Below are 18,940 nucleotides of genomic sequence, written 5' to 3' on the forward strand. Positions count from 1 at the left end.
TATCCCCTAGATTATCCCCTATGATTAGAAATTAGTGTAAGTACCAGGGAATCACCTTGGGGTCTAGTCGTTACCATCACTTCCAAACTAAGCACACACACCCTGACGCAGTGTGTTTATTAGCTGCACATGTGCACGCACTACACCAAGGCATATGGTCTCCTTCAAACCACTGGGCTGGGTTTATGAATAGCATATTTGTGCATGCACTATATCTGGGCATGTGTGAAAATACATGGCTGGGGCATAATCAAGTTGCTGTTTTAGACATTTCTTTATTCCCCCCCACACAATGTGCCGGGACATGTGAGCCCAGCTTATTTATAGATGAGGATCACTTTTCAGAGGACTTGGGGGCAAACACTCCCAGAGTCCAGAAACTGGCAGCTCTGGCCTCCTGGGTTAGGTTTATGGCCTCATGGGATAACGCCTGAGATAGATGTTTCAGGAGGGAGGTCTGAAACCCACTGGTTTGCTGAGAAACTTTGGGGAATTAACTTCTTTGCTCCCAGCCACAGTTGGACTACAGATTTCTAAACTCAACTTTAATTTTTAAAAAAATTAAAGTTATAATGTGATACAAACTTCTTCAGACCTCGCAAGTTTCTTACCTAACCACCAGAAGACACCGACCAGAGGCCTGTGTATCCCCCACACAGGGCACTGAAGTCTGGAGCTGAGCACTAAGCTGTGTGACCTGGGGCAAGCTATTTCTGCCTCTGGTCCTCCAATCCGTCATTTAACAATCCAGATAAAAATACCCACGATATTCCTATGTACAGACCCGGAAGGATGTTCATTGTGTGGTAAGTGAAAAAAAAAAAAATTAAAGTTGCGATTTAATCCCCCTTTTGTTTTTGAAAAAGAAAAGATGATTCAACAAAAACCTAGTATGAACAATATAATTATTATTTTTTTTTTTTGAGATGGAGTCTTCCTCTGTCACCCAGGATGGAGTGGAATGGCACCATCTCGGCCCATTGCAATGTCTGCCTCCTAGGTTCTCCCCGCTCAGCCTCCCAAGTAGCAGTTCCCTGCCACCATGCCCGGCTAATTTTTGTATTTTTAGTAGAGACGGGGTTTCACCATGTTGTTCAGGCTGGCCTTGAACTCCTGACTTCAGGTGATCCATCTGCCTCAGCCCCCATAACGTGCTGGGATTACAGACATGAGCCACTGCATCTGGCCTAAATTTTGTATTTTTTGAGAGATGACATTTTGCCATATTGCCCAGGTTGGTTTCTAACTCCTGAGCTCAAGCAATTTACCTGCCCTGGGCTCCCAAGGTGTTGGGAATACAGGCATGAGCCACTGTGCCCAGTCATATTCATAGGAATTTTTAAAATGAATCTGCTAGGAATATAAATTAAAAGTAAATAAGCCAGATGTGGTGGCTCACGCCTGTAATCCCAGCACTTTGGAAGGCCAAGGAGGGCAAATCATGAGGTCAGAAGTTCGAGACCAGCCTGAGCAACACGGTGAAACCCCATCTCTACTAAAAATACCAAAAAAATCAGCTGGGCATGGTGGCGTGCACCTGTAATCCCAGCTATTCAAGAGGCTGAGGCAGGAGGATTGCTCCACTCAGAAGGTGGAGGTTGCAGTGAGCCAAGATAGTGCCACTGCACTCCAGCCTGGGCGACAGAGCAAGACTCCGTCTCAAAACAACAAACAAAAAAGGAAATAGAGGAAAATGTGAAAATAAGAGATACCTTCCTTAAAGGATGATTGGAAGAATTAAGTGAGAAAATATACGTAAAAGCCTGAGCATAGTGCCTGGGCCAAGGTACGCTTCCATTACGTGGCTCATGTTGTGACTTTCAACATGGGGAGATTTTGCTGCCCTCTGCTACCCACCCCTCTGGGGGCCATCAGGAGTAGGCTCTCGCTTGGTTCTCACTTCTCCAGCTCATCTCTCTGGGTTCATGGAACTCCCAGAGGCACCCATTATCACACAGTGGTGAGAGGCCCCACATGTAGAAAGGCGCAGAACTTAAAACGTCAGTGTTAGAAAGGCTGGGTCAGCATTTCCCAGGGTTCACTCTCTAGAATGCTCATTCACGGGATGTTAAGGGGCTCCTGGGCAATTGAGCCTAGGAAGTGCTTGGTTAAACCGGTCAACAGGATCCTCAGTACAGCACTTCTCAGGGCCTTGCCAACTCCAGGAGGGTGATTTACAGGCAATTTCCTGTTCTGATTTGATCATAGGATACTTCATTCAAGAATTTAAAGGGACTAACGTTCTACAGAGACACACTTTGGGAAACCGCAATCTAAATCAACTTTCATTTGTTTCCCCCTTCATTTTACAGGTGGGGAGGAGAATAGGTTGGGTGAGAAGGGACTCTCCGAGGACCACTGGGTCCTAACCCATCACCAGAGTCAACAAGATCGATCTCTCTTTTTTTTTTTTTTTTTTGAGATGGGGTCTCAATGTGTCACCCAGGCTGGCTGGAATGCAGTGGCGCTATCACAGCTCATGGCAGCCTCTACCACCCGGGCTCAACTGATCTCTCTCAGCCTCCCAAGTAGCAGGGACCACAGGCACCGCACTGCCACGCTGGGCTAATTTTTATATTTGATATAGAGACAGGGTCTCAATATTTTGCACAGGCTAGTCTTGAACTCCTGGGCTCAAGTGATCCTCCTGCTTCATCCTCCCAAAATGTTGGGATTACAGGCATGAGCCACCACACCCGGCCACGATCTCTTATGTATAGACCTCTCACCCTCTTCCTCCCTTACAACTGTCCTGTGGCTTTTCCACCCTGAAGTTTCTCCTACACCCCATCCTTACCTACACATGGGCAAACGTCAGAGGAGCTGGGACAACGCAACACAGGCGATGGAAGGTTGGTTCCAGGGGAGAAGGGGCAGTGTTTCAGAGCCTGAGGAACCCCACTTCCACCAGGATGGGAGAAGGATCTAGCTGGTAACTACGGCTCCTGAGATATACGGAGAGGACTGCAGGGTGGCTGGGAAAGGACTTTGGAGCCACATTTCCAAAGATAGGTAAAAATCTAGGGGGTGATGACTGAGTCGTGAGACCAACTCAGAGACCACAGATGCAAAGGAGCTTTGTGGTTTCTTGTCACGCTGCAGACACATCTACACCTACCCAGGAATCCACAAGAGGGACGGAGTCCTGGGTCTAGCCTCTGCTTCCCTTCCGCCCTGGAAACTCTTCCCTGGGATCGCTCTACTCATCCATTCATTGCCTTTACAGGGAAAGAGGAGAGTGAGATAGGAAAGACCTCTGCAACACACTTCTCAGAGGGCTGCGCCCCACTGGATGGAATTGAGAGGAAGGGAAGTGATGCTTCCAGAGCACAAACTCTAGCGGAACCCTGAAGAGAGAAAACCTTCCTGGCAGCCTCGGGGAGCCCTCAACAAACAGCCAACATTCTGCCAGTGGCTCACGGCACGGCTTGGGATAAACCACAGCTCCTCTCTGGCCCTCAGTCTCCACAATAAAGCATGTGGCTGGATCAGATGCGCTGGGAAGGACTCTACTACCACCCCCACCCAGGCTCCACAGCTCAATGGGTGGCTTTCCTCCCAGGGAGAAAAACTTCTTGTCCAATTTCTCTTTGGGACCAGACCTGAGACAGGAGTCAGGCGGTGCTTGACTCTCAAGTCAGTTTAGGGAAATGCACCTCCCTTGACTCCAAGAATCTCAGCTCTGAGCACACCCTAGAGCCCTCACTACCCTGTCTACTGGGACCCACTGCCCTACAGGGCACTCACCGAGGCTCTTGAGGTAATGTCACCTGGTTCTTCTCCCAAGTAATGATGGGAGCTGGCAGCCCTTCAATGTGGCACTTGAAGCGAGCTGTCCCATTCTCCTCCACCGTCTGAGATTCCGGGTGCAGAGAGAAGTCTGTGAGTCCTGGGGACAGTGAGTGAGACACAGGCAGGGATGGGAGATGGGGGGGCGGGGGAGACACAAGCGGGGATGGGAGAGGGGGAGAGGGAGACACAGGCAGGGATGGGAGTGGGGGAGAGGGAGACACAGGTGGGGATGGGGGCGGGAGAGGGAGGCAAAGGCGGTGATTGGGGGGAGAGGGAGGCAAAGGCGGTGATTGGGGGGAGAGGGAGACACAGGCAGGGATGGGAAGCGGGGGAGAGGGAGACACAGGCAGGGACGGGAGGGGGAGAGGGAGACACAGGCGGGGATGGGAAGGGGGGAGAGGGAGACACAGGCAGGGACGGGAGGGGAGACACAGGTGGGGATGGGTGGAGGGAGACACAGGCGGGGATGGGGAGGAGAGGGAGACACAAGCGGGGATGGGAGAGGGGTGGGAGATGGAGACACAGGTGGGGATGGGGGGGAGAGGGAGACACAGGCAGGGATGGGAGAGGGACAGGAGAGGGAGGCACAGGCGGGGATGGGAGCGGGGAGAGGGAGACACAGGCAGGGATGGGAGGCGGGGGGAGAGGGAGACACAGGCAGGGACAGGGGAGAGGGAGACACAGGCGGGGATGCGGGGGAGAGGGAGACACAAGCAGGGACGGGAGGGGGAGAGGGAGACACAAGCAGGGGTGGGAGAGGGGTGGGAGAGGGGTGGGAGAGGGGTGGGAGAGGGGCAGGAGAGGGAGGCACAGGCAGGGACGGGAGAGGGCCGGGGGAGGGGCAGCAGAGGGAGGCAAAGGCAGGGACGGGAGGGGGGGAGAGGGAGGCACAGGCGGGGACGGGAGACGGGGGTGGGGGAGAGGGAGACACAGGTGGGGACGGGAGAGGGGCAGGAGAGGGAGGCACAAGCGGGGATGGGAGAGGGGGCAGGAGAGGGAGGCACAAGCGGGGATGGGAGAGGGGGCAGGAGAGGGAGACACAGGCGGGGATGGGAGAGGGGCGGGAGAGGGAGGCCACAGCAAGCACAAACAGTGAAATACAGCCGCACGGAGACACAGAAACACAGCCGCACGGAGACACAGAAACACAGCCATAGAAATACAAGGCAGAGCCAATTCAGACCGAGGGAGACACAATAAGAAGTGGTAATTAGTGGTCAGATGCTGCCGGCAGAATAAATCCCAAAGCCCCCCTGCCCAACATCACCATGATGGTCAAACCATACAGTAAGATGCACATTTCTTCTGGCCGGAAAGTGATTTCATGGTGATCTGTGTCTCCTGAGGGCCCCCTTAGGGGTAAGGCTGGAGCGTGGGGTATGACTCCACACGTTCCACCTGCCGTGCAGGCAGGAGCTCCCTTAGGAGGCAGCTTTGTGCCTCTAACACGAAGGGGGCACTCTGGCAGGCTCCCTGGAGGAGAGCACAAGTCCAGACTCTAGGATTCAGAGGGAAAGAAAAGAAGGAACAGGGGAGTGGAGAAGAAGTGGGAAGATTACAGAATACCAAAAAACGAAGACAGACGATACCAGGAAGAGGCCTATTGAGCAAGATGGGAGGCAGGGAAAGGAGGAGCGGGCTTAAGAGAGAGGCATTTGTGCAAATGACTAACTACAGATCCCACTTGCAAACCCCAGGTCTAGGTCTCAGCCTCAGCCCCCAGCGCAAGCACTTACTGGCAAGCTTGACGACAGTAGCCTGGCTGGCCAGCACTCCAAGAGGGCCGTGGACGAAGCACGAATAGCTGCCTTCGATGACCCCCACAGCCTTGGGGACTGCCTCATCACTGCCATTGGGTGCTAGTGGCTGGGAGAGCCACAGGGAACCATTGGGGAGCTGGCGTAGGTGATCGTGCTCCAGGAGGGTGTCCCCATCCTTGATCCAGATCACCCTGGAGGGGTGTCCGGCAGCAGCAGCAGCCAGGCTACAGTTCAGCACCGTAGCCTGCTCTGGGCCCAGGATCACTTGCAGTGGCCCCACTCCACAGCTCAGCTCCACAGTCGTCTCCTGGGGCAACAGCAGCTCCCCTGCACAGAGGAGCACAGGGCCATCAGTGTGTGTCCCCCACCTCTCACAGCCTCTGCTCCGGAGTCACCCACCCAGGGGCTGGGGCAAATCAAGGAGAAAGACCTGTGTCTGGATCCCGGCTCTCCCCTTACTACCTGTGACCTTGGTCAAACTGCTGCACTTCTCTGTGCCTGTCTTCCCCTGCTGCTCAATTTCCTCATAGCAGCATTATTCCTACTAGCCAAAGAGTGGAAACAACCCCAATGCCCATCCCCTGATGAACGGACAGTTGAGCTATTCAGCCACCAAAAGGAAAGAAGTGCCGACGCAGGCTACAAGGTGGATGAACCCTGAAAACCTGACACTAGGTGAAGGGAGCCAGTCATAAGATGCCACATTTTGCATGATCTCATTTCTTTTTTTTTTTTTTTTTTGAGACGGAGTTTTGCTCTTGTTACCTAGGCTGGAGTGCAATGGCGCGATCTCGGCTCACCGCAACCTCCGCCTCCTGGGTTCAGGCAATTCTCCTGCCTCAGCCTCCTGAGTAGCTGGGACTACAGGTGCACACCACCGTGCCCAGCTAATTTTTTGTATTTCAGTAGAGATGGGGTTTCACCATGTTGACCAGATGGTCTTGATTTCTTGACCTTGTGATCCACCCGCCTCAGCCTCCCAAAGTGGCATGATCTGATTTCTATGAAATGCCCAGAGGAGGCAAATCCATAAAGACAGAAAGTGGATTAATGATTGTTAGTGACTGGAGGGGAGGAAGGACAGGGGTGACTGCTAATGAGTAGAGGGTTTCTAGAATTAGTGGCTGTGGTCGCACAACCTTGTGAATATGAAAATATTAAAAACCATGCCGGGTGCGGTGGCTCACGCCTGTAATCCCGGCACTTTGGGAGGCTGAGGCAGTAGGATCACAAGGTCAAGAGATTGAGACCATTCTGGTCGACAGGTGAAACACTGTATTTACTAAACAACAACAAGAACAACAACAAATTAGCTGGGCATGGTGGCGCACACCTGTAGTCACAGCTACTTGGGAGTCTGAGGCAGGAGAATCGCTTGAATCCGGGAGGCAGAGGGTTGCAGTGAGCCGAGATTGCACCACTGCACTCCAGCCTGGAGACAGAGTGAGACTCGCTCTCTCTCAAACAAACAAACAAAAACCACTGAGTCAAACACTGTAAAGGGTGAATTTTCAGGTATATTAATTGTATCTAAATTTAAAAAGCAGACCAGCCTGGGTAACACAGAAACCTCATCTCTACAGATAATTTAAAAAGCTAGCTGTGCATGGTGGCACGCACCTGTGGTCCCAGCTACTCAGGAGGCTGAGGCAAGGAGGATCATCTGAGCCTGAGTTCGAGGCTCCAATGAGCCATGATCACACCATTGCACTCCAGCCTGGGTGGCGGAGTGAGACTCTGTCTCAGAAAAATAAAAAAAGAATAGCAATTCCTTTATTATAGGGGTATTGTAAGCATTAAATGAGATGATGTGTGAGAAAAGAATATAGCACAGTGCCTGACACAGAATGGGGACTCAGTCGTGTCATTCCCTACCCTGGAACCTAACAGATCATATTGATCGTTATTACCCAGTCAAAAATCTGCCACTGGAGTCCAGGCGTGATGGCTCACACCTGCAATCCCAACACTTTGTGAGGTTGAGGGCCGAGGCAGGAGGACTACGTAAGCCCAGGAGTTTGAGACCAGCCTGGGTAACTTAGGAAGACCTCATCACTACAAAAAAAAATTTTTTTTTAATTAGCCAGGCATGGTGGGAGGATCCCATGAGCCCAGAAGGTCAAGGCTGAAGTGACTTGTGATTGTGCCACTGTAATCTAGCCTTGATAATAGACTGAGATCCAGCCTAAAAATATATATATACACACACACACACCCCCTCCCCCACACACACATACACACACATAGATCTGCTTCTGTCTCTACATATATGCACACACACAAACACCCCACAGGCTAGCAAAATACTGTAGCCAAGAAACGTTTAAAATGTTTAAGTGTGAGAAAGTGAGTGTGTATGAATACTACATATTTTGAATAAACAAAACAAAAATAAGTCCCAGCTGGTTGGGGAAGCCAACGGGCTAAAGGGAAGTCAGACATCTCCCCTTCCCCGGCAGTGAACAAGGAAAGCAGATCCTTCTGGGAATTGTTAAGTGCCCCAGGTAGGGACTAGACTCAAGCTAGATTCAGAGCCAGCATGAGACGAGGCTCCCATGGCTCATTCCAGGCACTGGCAGCCTGCAGCCTTGTCTGTCCTGGTGACTGGAGAGGCTCGACACTCCCTGCAGCTAATTTCCCCAAGGCCACGTGGGAGCCCAGAGCCAGGACTCAGGTCTCCTGACTCAATCCAGGGTTCTTTCTTCTCTCAAGGCCCCAGAAGAGCCTAGAGCCTAGAGACCTCAATACTGCCCTTGCCACAAAGGGAAGAGTGGGGAGACAGTAGAGGAAGGGAATGCTATCCCAGGGTCAAGGCAAAAACACACCAAGCCCAGTGTTTATTATTTGAACCAAGATTTCAGCAGTGCCCAGCCAGCATTATTCACAGACAAAAGGTTGGTTCTCCCAGAAGGCTGACTTGCTACCTCCTTGTCCTATAAAAGCTCAGCGGCCCATCCCTTCTTAGCCTCTGATCTGACTCCTTACTTCAAGGCAGAACGGCATGTCTGAGAGTAACCAGGGACAGTGGTCAGAACAATGGCCCATACTCATTATAAGGCAGGTCTGGGCAGACAGAACCACATGGGAACGTGCACAAAACAATGGCAAGGAATCAGGAGACCCTCAGTTCTAGGTGCGCCTCCATCACAGTCTAGCCATGTGGTTTCGGCCCAGTCACTTCCCCTTCTGGGCCCCAGCTTACTGGAATATAGCAGGTGACCTTTGATTCTATGATTCTTCGACCTATGATTCGATGATTGCTACTACTCTATGAACTATGATTCTATGATTATTATTCTATGAACTATGATTCTATGATTATCATTCTGTCAACTATGATTCCATGATTATTCACTGACATGGACACACCTATTCCTGAACAAACATAAAACACCATTAAGACCACACACAAGGCCGGGCGCGGTGGCTCCAGCCTGTAATCCCAGCACTTTGGGAGGCCGAGGCAGGTGGATCAAAAGGTCAAGAGATCGAGACCATCCTGATCAACATGGGGAAACCCCGTCTCTACTAAAAATACAAAAAATCAGCTGGGCATGGTGGCGTGTGCCTGTAATCCCAGCTACTCGGGAGGCTGAGGCAGGAGAATTGCCTGAACCCAGGAGGCGGAGGTTGTGGTGAGCCGAGATCCCGCCATTGCACTCCAGCCTGGGTAACAAGAGCGAAACTCCGTCTCAAAAAAAAAAACCACACACAAATTGGTAGATGTAGCTCTGCACCCCTGAACACATGCACCTCAGCCTCTGCCACACTCGTCAACACCTGGACACTTGGGCCAACACTCAGAACCCCTGTAAGTCTCCAGACTTCTTTCCTACCACCTCCAAAGAGGAGCAAGACTGCAGGGAGAAGAGCAGTGACGACTGGGTGAAATAAGGCCCAGGCAGAAGCCCGGGATCTGGCGTTGCAGTGTGAAGGGTGGACGGACAGATAGCACCTGACCTGGGCCTTTCTCAATTCATCAGATGGGTCCTGCTGAACACCTCTGGCTGCACAATTAGCCTCAGCAGGGAGAAGCCGCCCATGCCCTCACTGAGTTTCCATTCTAACTGGGGGAACCAATCTGGCATTCACACTACGTGCTGTGTTGGAGCTTTTGACCTTGGGGAAGAAGATCAAGGTTTCAATCCTGCTGTTCCACCTACCAGCTCTGTGACAAGCCACTTAATCTTTCTGAGCCCCAGTTTCCACAGGCTTAAAATGAAGATGATAGCACCAAGCCTGAAGGAATTAAACAAGACAATGTATGTCACGGCTACAGCCCAGAGCCCAGCAGACATCACTCAAGGAATGGGAGCTTATTCTTTGTTTATTTTTAAGGCAGTTGTGCTCTGTCGCCCAGGCTGCAGTGCAATGGTGCAATCTTGACTCACTGCAATCTCCGATTCCCAGGTTCAAGCAATTCTCCTGCCTCAGCCTCCCAAGTAGCTGGGATTACAGGCATGTGTCACCACCACACCTGGATAGTTTTTGTATTCTTAGTAGAGACAGGGTTTCACCGTGCTGGCCAGGCTGGTCTCAAACTCCTGACCTCAAGTGATCCGCCCGCCTCGGCCTCCCAAAGTGCTGGAATTATAGGCATGAGCCACTGTGCCCAGCCAGGAGCTTATTCTTTAAAGGTACTTTGAAAGTATAAAGGGCTATACAAGTGCTATTCGTTGTTCTTATCATCCAGTCCCTTCTATCTCTAAGGCCCTAGATTCCATAATTCCAGTACAGGATAGGGGGAAGGCAATCCTGGGCTCTCATCCCAGAGGCTTCCAAATGCCCATTCCAGCCACTAAGCAGTAGGTTTGGGTTTCAAGAGAGAAAAGCCCCACAGGACACGAATCCCGGAGTCCTCCAGCAGCCTCCCAGCCCCCTAAAGCAAGTCCCAGGCTTGGAAAATCCCCTGCTGCGCTGAACAAACAATGTGCACAGTTGGGGCCGGAGCAGCTGCTGGGTATGTCAGCAGCCTGGGCTCTGGCAGTCAGGACGGTGGCCAGAGGGGCTGGTGGCTGGCTGGGGAGCCCAGAGGAGGCTCCAATTCCCTTCCTGAATATTCATGGATCAGCAGATGTCTGGCTTCCCCATCTCTGAGGAGCTCAGTAAGGCAGGAACAGGGAAAGCAACAAGGACGCAGACACGGAGAAAACAGGGGTGCCCCTCAGAGAGCAGCAGTGCTGTGCCAGGAGCCCAAGACAATCCATTTAGTGGACATGTCTGTGAAGCCTGAGAATCCTCATTCCACAGATGAGGAAACTGAGGTCTGGGGAAGGGTCTCACCTCTCTGGGAGACAGTCTGGGAAAACTGCCCTACTTTGACTTTTTGGGGAGGAACCCCGCATTGAGGAGACAACTGCTCCTGAATAAGAGCATTCTCTAGGCTGGGCGCAGTGGCTCACACCTGTAATTCCAGCACTTTAGGAGGCCAAGGTGGACACATCACTAGGTCAGGAGATCAAGACCATCCTGGCCAACATGGTGAAACCCTGTCTCTACTAAAATACAAAAATTAGCTGGGTGTGGTGGCGTGTGCCTATAGTCCCAGCTACTTGGGAGGCTGAGGCAGGAGAATCACTTGAACTTGGGAGGCGGAGGTTGCAGTGAGATCATGACACTGCACTCCAGCCTGGCAACAGAATGACACTCCATCTCAAAAAAAAAGAGGGTTCTCTCTGCCTCTGTGCCCAACCTGATTTCTGTGCCCAGGAAGCTCATCCTTAGGGACTTGGCTCAGATGCCAGCCCCTCTGTGAGGCTGCCCCTCCCTTCCCAGGTAAAGTTTTTCCTAAGTCTGACACTGAAAGCCACTTGGAGATCCCTTACTCTTACCGAGACAGAGGAATGGGTGTGGTGGGGCAAGCGTGGCCTCAGAGCCCTGGGTTCTAGGTCCAGTCATTTATTGCACAACCTTGAGTGAGCTACTTTTGTCCTTTCAGCCTCAGTTTCCCCAATCTTAAAATGAGGAGTCTCCAAACTTCTCAAACATTTCACCCAAATTCTCCCAACAGCAGAGGAGCACACATTTACGAGGCTCACTGACTGCCTAAAATGTTCTGACCTTTAAACCTCTAGCACATTTTGCAATCTGCCCCATAATAGAGCAATATTTGTTTTTGGGTGTGTGTGTGTGTGTGTGTGTGTTTTGTTTGTTTTTGTTTTTGGTCTGGATGGAGTTTTGCTCTTGTTGCCCAGGCTGGAGTGCAGTAGCACCATATTGGCTCACTGTAACCTCTGCCTCCCAGGTTCAAGCGATTATTCTGCCTCAGCCTCCCAAGTAGCTGGGACCACAGGCATATGGCACCATGTCCGGCTAAATTTGTATTTTTTTTTTTTAGTAGAGATGGGGTTTCGCCATATTGGCCAGGCTGGTCTTGAACTCCTGACCTCGGGTGATCCACCCTTCTCAGCCTCCCAAAGTGCTGGGATTACAGGTGTGAGCCACTGCACCCAGCGCAATATTTGTTTTAATATAAATGTGGTTCCCATACCAACAAATCCTTTCATAAAAGCGATGCTCTGGCAAGGAGACCTTGTGTGTCCAGGAGCTTCGTGGCCAGCAAGTTCCTGCCACCCCCAGCCCGTCATGGCTGACCCCCAGCATGTTCAGCCGACCCTCTCAGGGCCGGCGTGGACACATCGCAGGTGCCCACCGGCTTTCTGACTTGAGAGGGCCGCCCCTCCGATAATCCTTCTCCTCAATCTCCTCCGTGAGACCCTGCCAGAGACACGGAGCTTCTGCATTTGGGAACCCTAGGGCCACCTCTGACTCTCCTTTTTCTGACAGATTATTTTACCCACGTACAGGATAAATTGGATTTTATGAGGCCAATTAGAACCCAGACAGAAAGGAGATTCGCTGCGGCGCTCCAAGGCCCGCTCAGTGCTGTTTCGTGGGATTAGCGGAGGCCTGGCGTAAGTTCCATTTTTCAGTGAATTCTTAGGGAAGGGGCGTGTAGCTGGGGGAGGGGGAACAACGAGGCCAAGATGGCTCCTTCATTAAGCCAGGGACTTGCCACGAACATCACATCGATGCATCCTCGCTTCTGAATTTCAGGGCCCAACAGACTTACTGCTTGTTTTCAGTCCAGGAGAAATTGTCCACGACACCATCACCATTCTCCTTTCCCAGGGAACACAAGTCGGTTCCTTCCAGAAACCTCCCTTCCCGCCCCCAACCTTGGCCACCTCCCTTACCACATGCTGAGCCCCTCCCCCCAACAGCTGGAAGGAGAGTTGGGACAGTTGCCTGGGACACGAGGCCTCCACGAGGGGAGAGGCTCAGCCTCAGGCTATCCAACAGTAAAGCCTGGCTCCGCCTGACCTGCCTACCTCCCACTCCCCTGAGACCCACTACCCCTCCACGCACAGCGAACCGTGGCCAGCTCTCTGAAAACACATCTTGTTCCATGCATTGTTGGTGCTGCTCCCATTCCCTAGAACAGCTGTGACGTCCCTGGCTGATTAGACACCTCTCCTTTTTCTGCCCTGTAGAACGCTGGCACCGCCATCATCGCAGTTATCACTCCAGTTTTTATTATTTTTTTTTTGTTTGTTTGTTTTTTTTTGAGATGGGAGTCTTGCTCTGTCGCCCAGGCTGGGGTGCAGTGTTTCAACCTTGGCTCACTGCAACTTCCACCTTCTGGATTCAAGAGATTCTCCTGCCTTAGCCTCCCGAGTAGCTGGTACTACAGATGCCCACCACCGTGCCCCACTAATTTTTTGTATTTTCAGTAGAGATGGGGTTTCACCGTGTTAGCCAGGATGGTCTCAATCTCCTGAGCTTGTGATCCACCTGCCTTGGCCTCCCAAAGTGCTGGGATTACAGGTGGGAGCCACCATGCCCAGCTTTTTTTCCTTCTTTCTTTTTTTGAGATGGAGTCTCACTCTGTTGCCCAGGTTGGAGTGTAGTGCAGTGGCATGATCTCAGCTCACTGCAACCTCCGCCACCAAGGTTCAAGTGATTCTCCTGCTTCAGCCTCTTAAGCAGCTGGGACTACAGGTGTGTGCTACCACACCTGGCTAGTTTTTATGTTTTTTGGTAGAGACAGGGTTTTACCATGTTGATCAGGGTGGTCTTGAACTCCTGACCTTCTGATCCACTCACCTTGGCCTCCCAGAGTGCTGAGATTAGAGGCGTGAGCCACCATGACCAGCCTTCACTCTAGGTTTTTTTACTTGCCTTTCTCCTCAACTAGGCACCAAACTGTTGGGATTATGTCCTAGTCAGCTTTCTAAATCCTCTGCACCTGGAACAGTGCCTAGTACACAGTAGCTGCTCAATAAACATTTCTTGACTGGATGAGTGAACCCGTGAAGACATCAGCAAAAAGGTAAGACACAGAGCCCCCTATGCTTTTCCAAGGTCTGGAAAAACAATAGTAACTCCCTTCAGGGCGCAAGAAGATGTCAGGAAGACATGTGGAAGCTGCCTAGCACACTGTGTGACACCCACTAGACATGATGTGTTTGAAAAGCCCAGAGACAGAACAGCAAGTCCACACTGAAAGAAACTCTGTACTTAAACATGACTAGGCTGGGGAGATCACTTCCTGGCCTGTTCTCTTGCTGTGTGGTTCACATGGTTAAAAAATGTATTTCTCAGGCCGGGCGCAGTGGCTCACGCCTGTAATCGCAGCACTTTGGGAGGCCGAGGCGGGTGGATCACGAGGTCAAGAGATCGAGACCATCCTGGTCAACATGGTGAATCCCCGTCTCTACTAAAAATACAAAAAATTAGCTGGGCATGGTGGCACATGCCTGTAATCCCAGCTACTCAGGAGGCTGAGGCAGGAGAATTGCCTGAACCCAGGAGGTGGAGGTTGCGGTGAGCCGAGATCGCGCCATTGCACTCCAGCCTGGGTAACAAGAGCGAAACTCCGTCTCAAAAAAAAAAAAAAAAAATGTATTTCTCTTGTGCCCACCTGTAACTCCCGGTATGTTCTGTTCACTGGCCAGAGCTCTGTCCTCCGAACTATCTAACAAGGTAAAAAGCCCCTTACATAACCATCCAGGAGTCTTGGGTTTGCACCTGAGGGACAGCTGACTGGTCATTGCTTTCCTAAACCCAGCGACCCCATGCCCCCCCACCCCAAATCCAGATGATACATCACTCAGCCTCAGCAGTTAGGCAGTAGTAGCTGGCAGCCCAGTTGACACAGGTAACAGAATTTGATTTCTCTCCATGTCAGGCCCCAGAAGATACTCTCCGGTTTTCCTTCCCTGGCCCCCCTAGCTCCTGTCACCCACCTCTGACTAGGCTGGGGTCCTCTCTCTCAGAGCCAAGCTTACTCCTCCCCTTCCCGCTCTGGGAGCTGGGAGCCCCCAGGCCTGCCTGGGAATGACATCTGTTCTGCATCTGGAATTTTTTGTACAGTCTGGTTGCTGTATCATGGGAGGGAATAGAAAGAGGTGGGGTGGGGGGTAAGTGGAGGAGGATGGATTCCAGAGCCCAGAGAGCCTTACTTGAGGGGGAGACCCCAAAGCTGATAATGTCTCATATGGTAGAGAGGAGTACAGAGAAAGTGAAATCGGGTATCTGTGTACCAAATCCCTGGAAAGTGTGGCCCCATTTTGGTCCCTAATTATGTAACTTTGGGAATTCACTCCGTTTTCTCAACTGTAAAACAGGCTCATGCTAAACTTATTTCTTCTTTTCTCTGTCTTCTTCTTTTGAGACGGAGCCTCACTCTGTTGCCCGGGGCAGAGAACAGTGGTGTGAGCAATCATAGCTTATTACAGTCTTGAACTCCTGGGCTCAAGCAGTCTTCCCACTTCGGCCTCCTGAGCAGCAAGGACAACAGTGTACTCCACCAGGCTTGCCATGCTATTTTTTTTTTTTTTTTTTTTTGAGACGGAGTCTTGCTCTGTTACCCAGGCTGGAGTGCAGTGGCACAATCAGCTTACTGCAACCTCTGCCTCCTGGGTTCAAGCGATTATCCTGCCTTGGCTTCCCGAGTAGCTGGGATTACAGGCGCCCACCACCATGCCCGGCTAATTTTTGTATTTTTAGTAGAGGTGGGGTTTCACCATGTTGAGCTGGTTAGTCTAGAACTCTTGACCTCGTGATCTACATGCCTCAGTCTCCCAAAGTGCTGGGATTACAGGCATGAGCCCCCACGCCTGGCCTGCCACACTTTTTTTTTTTTTTTTTTTTTTTTCAGTTTTTTTTTTTTATAGAGACGAGGTCTCAATATGTTCCCAGTCTGGTCTCAAGCTTGGCTCAAGTGATCCTCCTGCCTCAGCCACACAAACTGAGGTAACAGGTGTGAGCCACAAATGGCACCTGGCCTGAAATTATTTCTAAGTTCCTTTCAACAATGCTGACATTCAATGATGCGCTAATTGTGAGTCGCTTAAGTTGAAAGAGATAGCTTGAGGAGAAAAGAAATGCTAATTTACATGTAAATGTGAGTTTAATTGAGCCATGAAAGCACCTAGAGGATCAATGAAGGTTTAGATACCTTCTGGATAAGATTCATTATTAAAAGAAACTCCCACGGTTTGACCTGGTTCCGAACCCGCCGAGATGGGGAGAGAGGCCCACTCGGGATGACTGAGACTGGCCTCTGAGCCTCTAGGCTAAGAAGGAGACAGGGGAGGGGGGGAGTTCCCGGGTGAGGAGAAAGCTCTCGAGTTCTTAGAGGCCTCCTATTACTGACCTTTAGGTTCCCCACCCTCCGAATTCCGGCTTGGGAAGAAGGGAGAGCCGAGAGAGCCCACCTTTGTGCATGTGGTAAGAACAGAGCTTGGGTCCTCGCCACTCCCTCACACGGGGGTCCCAGTCCCTGACTCGAGAGCACTCCTGGGAGGAGATAGGCAGGCTCCAGCATCATACTCACCCCAATACTAACCCTTCATTCTGCCCCATGTTGAGATACTGAGGACTTTCTTTTTTCTCTCCTTTCTTCCTTTCTTTCTCTTTTTCGAGACGGAGTTTCGCTCGTTACCCAGGCTGGAGTGCAATGGCGCGATCTCGGCTCGCCTTAACCTCCGCCTCCTGGGTTCGGGCAATTCTCCTGCCTCAGCTTCCCGAGTAGCTGGGATTACAGGCACGCGCCACCGTGCCCAGCTATTTTTTTTTTTTTTTTTTGTATTTTTAGTAGAGACGGGGGTTTCACCATGTTGACCAGGATGGTCTCGATCTCTTGACCTCGTGATCCACCCGCCTCGGCCTCCCAAAGTGCTGGGATTATAGGCGTGAGCCACCATAATTTTTGTATTTTTAGTAAAGATGGGCTTTCACCATGTTGACCAGGCTGGTGTTGAACTTCTGACCTCATGTGATCCTCCTGCCTCGGCCTCCCAAAGTTCTGGGATTACAGGTGTGAACCACCGAGACCGACCTATTTCTTACTTTCCTCTCTCGCCCCCTACAAATTCAATCTCTCCTCATGTCCTACTGATTCTATTTCCTGAAAATCTCTGGAATCCAGCCACTCCAGCCACCCCAACCCCAACTGCCACAATGCTGGTTGCCACCATCCTCTTCTGAATTGCTACGACAGCCTCCAAGGAGCTGGAGCTTCCTGCTTCCGGACTCACCCAATCCATCCTCCACACTGGCCTGAATGAGGTGATGCAAAGCTGATCTTAAATCCTGTCAAGGGCTCATGGGGGCTCTCAGGCCAGAAATCTTGGTCCTTTGTGAGATAAATCTAGTTCCTCTCTTCAGCCTCTTCTCTTGATACTCCCTGACCCCTTTCCATCTTTCCCCCCCTGCCGCACACCCACCCCTCATACACTAAACTCCAGCTAGATTTAGTTTAATCCAATGATCTAAACGAAATCACCTCTGAACGTTTGCACACGCTGTTCTCTGGAAAACTTTCCGCATCATCCTCCTCCTTCTACACCGCTAACTCCATATTGAGCTCTACTACTCATCATTTTCTTCAGGAAGCTTTGCTGACCTTCCCAGACCAGCGTAGGAGCCCCTGCTCGCTGGGTCTACCCCGGCACTGTTGGGACTTGTCAGTTTCTCCCTCGATGGGACTGAAAGCTTTGCACCAGGGACCAGGCCTGCCTCCTTATTTACTATAGTCTAGGCACCAGGCACAAGCTAGCCTATAAAACGTGCTCCATATGGCCGGGCGCGGTGGCTCACGCCTATAATCCTAGCACTTTGGGAGGCCAAGGCGGGTGGATCACGAGGTCAAGAGATAGAGACCATCCTGGTCAACGAGGTGAAACCCCGTCTCTACTAAAAATACAAAAATTAGCTGGGCATGGTGGTGCGCGCCTGTAATCCCAGCTACTCAGGAGGCTGAGGCAGGAGAACTGCTTGAACCCATACGGTGGAGGTTGCGGTGAGCCGAGATCGTGCCATTGTACTCCAGTCTGAGTAACAACAGCGAAACTCCGTCTCAAAAAAAAAAAAAAAAAAGGTGCTCCATAAATATTTGTTGAATTAATAAATGACCTCGGTAGAGATCAGGGTGGCTAGATATTCAACTGGAGTGTCTCCAGGCCCGCCGAGCTTTGGAGGACCAGGGCAAGCTGTTATAGCGACTCACACTGGAGCCCAGAGACGCAGCAACTCTGGCCCTCGCCTACTTTGTGCGCTCGGGAGCAGGGAGAGGCCAGGGAAGCTGAGCCCCTCGCGGGAGGCCCCAAAGCTATTGGATAATGCGCCGCTGCGGTTCCCAGCCCTGAAGCCGCTTTGCTGGGTAACCCCTAGCTCGTTCCAGGAGCCCTAGGCAGAGCGGAAGGTGGGGCAGAACTATGCCTTAGTCCTCTGAGCTCCGGGAGGACCGACGCCTCTCTGACACTTCCCCGCCCCTTTCACCTGACAAGCCCGGGCCCCCAGCTCCCCTGGCCCTGCAGCCGAGACCCAGCCCCTCGGCGGTTGGGGCTGGAAAGGGGCGTGTCTTTGTAGAAACAGAAGGGGTCCGAGTAGTTCCCGGCACTTTCCCACCCGCTGTTTGGTTTTCCTGGAGATGGGCCTGGGGCTGGCCAGGCGGAGGCTCCTTTCCCCCGCCTCCCTCCCACGTGGCCTGGCTGAGTCTCTGGAAAGCCGCAGCAGCTGGAGAGAAATACCCCTCCCCACCCCCAACTCCAAGTCCCTCCCGACTCTCCCCGGACACATCCTCAGCTCCCCCCTCCGCGGGGAAGGCGAGAACTAGGCGAACAAAGCGGCCAGCCCATCCCCCTCCCAGCCCTGCCACCTACACTCCCCTTGGGCTGCCCCCAAACGCACACCGGACAGGAAGCGACTGAGCTGTGGGTGGAAGAGGGAGCGCTAGACACACACCCTAGGGGACTCCGTTATCCCCTCCTCAGCCCTTTCTCCAGCTTGGACAACTCTGACTTAGCCGGTACCCACTCCACACCGGGCTGGAGACTGGATGAGGCCCTGCTGACCTCGTCCACGCTTCCCTGGTTGGCCTC

The 18,940-nt window shown here is 51.9% G+C and overlaps 1 protein-coding gene across 10 annotated transcripts in view; it reads right to left on the reverse strand.

Moving 5' to 3' along the window:
• The window catches only part of IGDCC4 (immunoglobulin superfamily DCC subclass member 4), a 45,255-nt gene that overhangs the window by 25,396 nt on the left and 919 nt on the right, over nt 1-18,940 (reverse strand). For 4 of the 10 annotated variants that reach the window (XM_035258895.3, XM_078333396.1, XM_035258894.3 and 1 more), the window contains exons 2-3: nt 5,529-5,879; nt 3,748-3,889 (exon numbers count right to left, since the gene is read on the reverse strand). In XM_035258895.3, the coding sequence (XP_035114786.3) occupies nt 3,748-3,889; nt 5,529-5,879 (493 nt within the window). Of the gene's footprint in view, nt 1-3,118; nt 3,219-3,747; nt 3,922-5,528; nt 5,880-12,624; nt 12,691-18,940 lie in introns of those variants that run through there. The other 6 variants (XM_078333398.1, XM_078333397.1, XM_035258896.3 and 3 more) reach the window with 2 other exon arrangements.

This window comes from Callithrix jacchus, chromosome 8, assembly GCF_049354715.1.
Source record: "Callithrix jacchus isolate 240 chromosome 8, calJac240_pri, whole genome shotgun sequence".
In the NCBI taxonomy this organism is placed as follows: domain Eukaryota; kingdom Metazoa; phylum Chordata; class Mammalia; order Primates; family Cebidae; genus Callithrix; species Callithrix jacchus.